The 3846-nt window shown below is 30.0% G+C and overlaps 1 protein-coding gene across 1 annotated transcript; it reads right to left on the bottom strand.

The window, feature by feature from the left end:
- Positions 1-375: 375 nt before the first annotated feature.
- Positions 376-1823, bottom strand: LOC139432491 (uncharacterized). The gene is made up of 3 exons (XM_071201146.1): positions 1646-1823; positions 1277-1596; positions 376-1220 (listed from the first exon to the last, which is right to left on the bottom strand). Exons 1-3 carry the CDS (start codon positions 1796-1798, stop codon positions 1085-1087), a joined length of 609 nt encoding a protein of 202 aa, XP_071057247.1. The 5' UTR covers positions 1799-1823; the 3' UTR covers positions 376-1084.
- Positions 1824-3846: the final 2023 nt, after the last annotated feature.

The following is a 3846-nucleotide window of genomic DNA, read 5'->3' as shown; positions in this document are numbered from 1 at the left end:
AGTTATTTGAAACTACTTTTCCGCATATCTTGGCGTAGAAATAAAATAAAAATGATGACGGCAGTTTGAGTTACGACTTGGTGAGTGTGTTTTTTAAATGGAACACCCTGTAATAAGCTCCGCCCATCCCTGTGACGTCAAGGCTTAGGTTGTCTATTCCATAATGACGCCATAATTTGGTCGAAATCTTTTTAAATAAAAGTTTCAATATCTCGAAAACTATGCAGTTTAAAGCATTATTAAAACCTTATGGCATTTTGCAATACCTTGTCAAAAGGAATCTTAAACCTTAAAATATACAGGGTGTTCCATTTAAAAAAACCCACTCACTATGTCGTAACTCAGACTGCCGTCATCATTTTTATCTTATTTCTACGCCAAGATATGCGGAAAATAGTTTCAAGTAACTTTTTTTAATATAAGTTGAAGTTTAGGCTGTGGAACCATTATTCCATACTTTTTGTACATCCTGTATTTACAAAATTACTTAGTTTAGCCGCTAGAGGGCGTTAAACATTCATGATGAATCAAAGATAAAACGTAAAACAAAAATATGCGTTTTATACGTCATTTCCGGACAGCCTGTATAATGTAAAACCACGATTTTATTTAATTTTCGCTTTTTCGAATTTGCAACAACATTCATATTAAAACTTTTTTTCTAAAACGTTTCGAATCCCTTCTATACCAACAACAAGATGTAAAACCTCGATTTAATCTAATTCTCACCTTTTCGATTCTTTCTCGATATTAATGCACCTGACTGTGAGAGCAAAAGTGTAAAAGAACAATATTGTTAAGAATCAGTTGGCAACTCAACCCAACCCACCAAATTGTGCAAACCGTATAAATCGCACAAATCGTAGAAATCACACAAATCGTTCAAACAAAGGAGTTTGCCCCCAAGAAAACGAGGGGTAATCGTTTCGTTGTACCGGGAATCGGTAAAACAAACCCGAAAATCCCGAATTCAGAGTCAATGTTTGGACGAACTCGACGAAATATCTTGTACAAACACAACTTCTGAGGCGAATAATCTTAAACTCACACCGTTTCATTTATTTTTAAATCGATTCGTAAATTCTTAATCGATACAATTAATAAGAACATTTTGAATAGCGTTTCTTGCGTTATTAAACGTCTCGTTACAAATATAATCTTTATAATTCGTAGCGGTTGCATCGATGTTTGAGTTACCCGAATTCGAAATGGAACAACCCCTACAAATAATTAAATTTCAATTTGAATTAAATAAAATCTTAAAGAATTAACTTACGATTTGGTGAAAATCAATTCGGTGATTTTGCAATTTGTGGCATTTCCCGCATCGAAAGTAACGTTGAGATTGATGATGATGGAAGCATCGATGAAGGTTATAACGCAAACGCCAATACCAGTTTGGATTAAGCCTAAAATTTTTACACTAACTGTTGAGTTTAAGTCGAAATTTGAGTTGATGAGGACACCGATGCCGATTTCGGCGGTTACAACCCCATTGGAAGTTGTTTCGTTGTAAAATAGTTCTGTGCCAACGCTCACCAAAGCACCAATTATGGCACAATCAAGATCGACTGAGAATGTTACAACAAACCCAACCTAAAATATCAAAATTGTTAGAAAAAAAAATGTTTAATTAGTTAATTACCATGTTGATATTAATTTGGATAACAACATCCGGAAGTGAAATCACCCCAGCTTTGTAAAAACAATCAGAAATATTGTCTAAACAAGTTTGAGTAGCGGGTTGAGTTGCCCATGATGCGGCGATTAAGCCAAAAATTGCAATGAGATATTTCATTGTAACTTTGAAAAATTTGAATTATTCGATTCTGTTTTTATATCGGTTTGTAATTTTATTGTGTATAATAAAATAATTTGTTTAAAATCGTGTTTGTCCAGACGAATTTATTTTTAAATTCAACAAAGCTAAATAAAATTTTATAGCACTAAATTAAACATCTTTAAATTTATAATTACGAATTTATAATAATTGGAAACAAATTGTTTATGAATTATGTTTTAATGCTTCATTATAAATATTTTTTATTAAAGTCATTCTCACATACCATCTTTAATTTTTTAGTTATAAACCATTTTGTTGTTAAATGTATTGATTCTGAAATATTTGATACTTTGAGTATATTTTGATCTCAATTTTTGGACCAATTTCGCATACTTTTTAATATAATTCGTGAAAACTTTATGCTTCCAAACTAATTATTAAATGAGTAATGAATTTCTATAACCTTACAACGATTTTTGTAACTTTTTGTTATAATTTCAACTTTAAGCCCCCAAAAAGTTTTTATAATCAACTTTTGAAACAAAATCGAAACAAAAATTAAAATAGTTATGATTATAAATAAAAATGCAGATATTTATTTATATTTATTTCTAATTTGATCACCCAGACCATTTTCATGTCAATTTTTGGAACAATTTCGAAGAAGAAAATTGTTGAAAATGTCAAAATATCTATGTTTTTAAAATTTGGGTTGGTAATGCTGATTTCTGGAATACATATTTTGTTGCAATACGTTTTATGAGTACATTCTAAACTTTTTTGTTTAAAAAGTAATTCTCCATCATGCATAATTAATAAGATATAACCAAAAATTGTCAAAAACCTCAAAATTTGGTTTCATTTTTAGGGTGGGTTGGCACAACTGATCGATGGATTGAAATAACTTATTGGGTATGTTTTATGGGTTAATTTTAAACGTTTTTTGTGTGAAAAGATTTTTTCCATCAGATATAAGGAATTTTTGCTTTAAGGTCAAGTTGAGTTGGTACAACTACTTAATGAAATATTATTCGAATCAAAAATGTTTTTTGGGTTAATAAGGAATGTTTTTGTTCCCTAAAACTTTTTTCCATCTCATTTAATTTCTGAGATATCACCTATGATTGTGTTAGAAATGTAAAAATGAGAAATTTTTGCTTTAAGGTCAAGTTGAGTTGGTACAACTGCTTAATAAAATATTATTCGAATCAAAAGTGTTTTCTAGGTTAATAAGGAATGTTTTTGTTCCCTAAAACTTTTTTCCATCATTTAATTTCTGAGATATCACCTATGATTGTGTTAGAAATGTAAAAATGAGGGATTTTTGCTTTAAGGTCAAGTTGAGTTGGTACAACTGCTTAATGAAGTATTATTCGAAGCAAAAACGTTTTCTGGGTTAATAAGGAATGCTTTTGTTCCCTAAAACTTTTTTCCATCTCATTTAATTTCTGAGATATCACCTATGATTGTGTTAGAAATGTAAAAATGAGAAATTGTTGCTTTAAGGTCAAGTTGAGTTGGTACAACTGCTTAATGAAATATTATTCGAATCAAAAATGTTTTTTGGGTTAATAAGGAATGTTTTTGTTCCCTAAAACTTTTTTCCATCTCATTTAATTTCTGAGATATCACCTATAATTGTGTTAGAAATGTAAAAATGAGAAATTTTTGCTTTAAGGTCAAGTTGAGTTGGTACAACTGCTTAATGAAATATTATTCGAATCAAAAGTGTTTTCTAGGTTAATAAGGAATGTTTTTGTTCCCTAAAACTTTTTTCCATCTCATTTAATTTCTGAGATATCACCTATGATTGTGTTAGAAATGTAAAAATGAGGGATTTTTGCTTTAAGGTCAAGTTGAGTTGGTACAACTGCTTAATGAAGTATTATTCGAAGCAAAAACGTTTTCTGGGTTAATAAGGAATGCTTTTGTTCCCTAAAACTTTTTTCCATCTCATTTAATTTCTGAGATATCACGTATGATTGTGTTAGAAATGTAAAAATGAGGGATTTTTGCTTTAAGGTTAAGTTGAGTTGGTACAACTGCTTAATGAAGTATTATTC

The sequence above is a fragment of the Onthophagus taurus genome, unplaced genomic scaffold (genome assembly GCF_036711975.1).
Source record: "Onthophagus taurus isolate NC unplaced genomic scaffold, IU_Otau_3.0 ScKx7SY_16, whole genome shotgun sequence".
NCBI classification, from domain to species: domain Eukaryota; kingdom Metazoa; phylum Arthropoda; class Insecta; order Coleoptera; family Scarabaeidae; genus Onthophagus; species Onthophagus taurus.
Note: the sequence above shows the minus strand (reverse complement) of the source record. Positions and strands in the feature narration are given on the sequence as shown.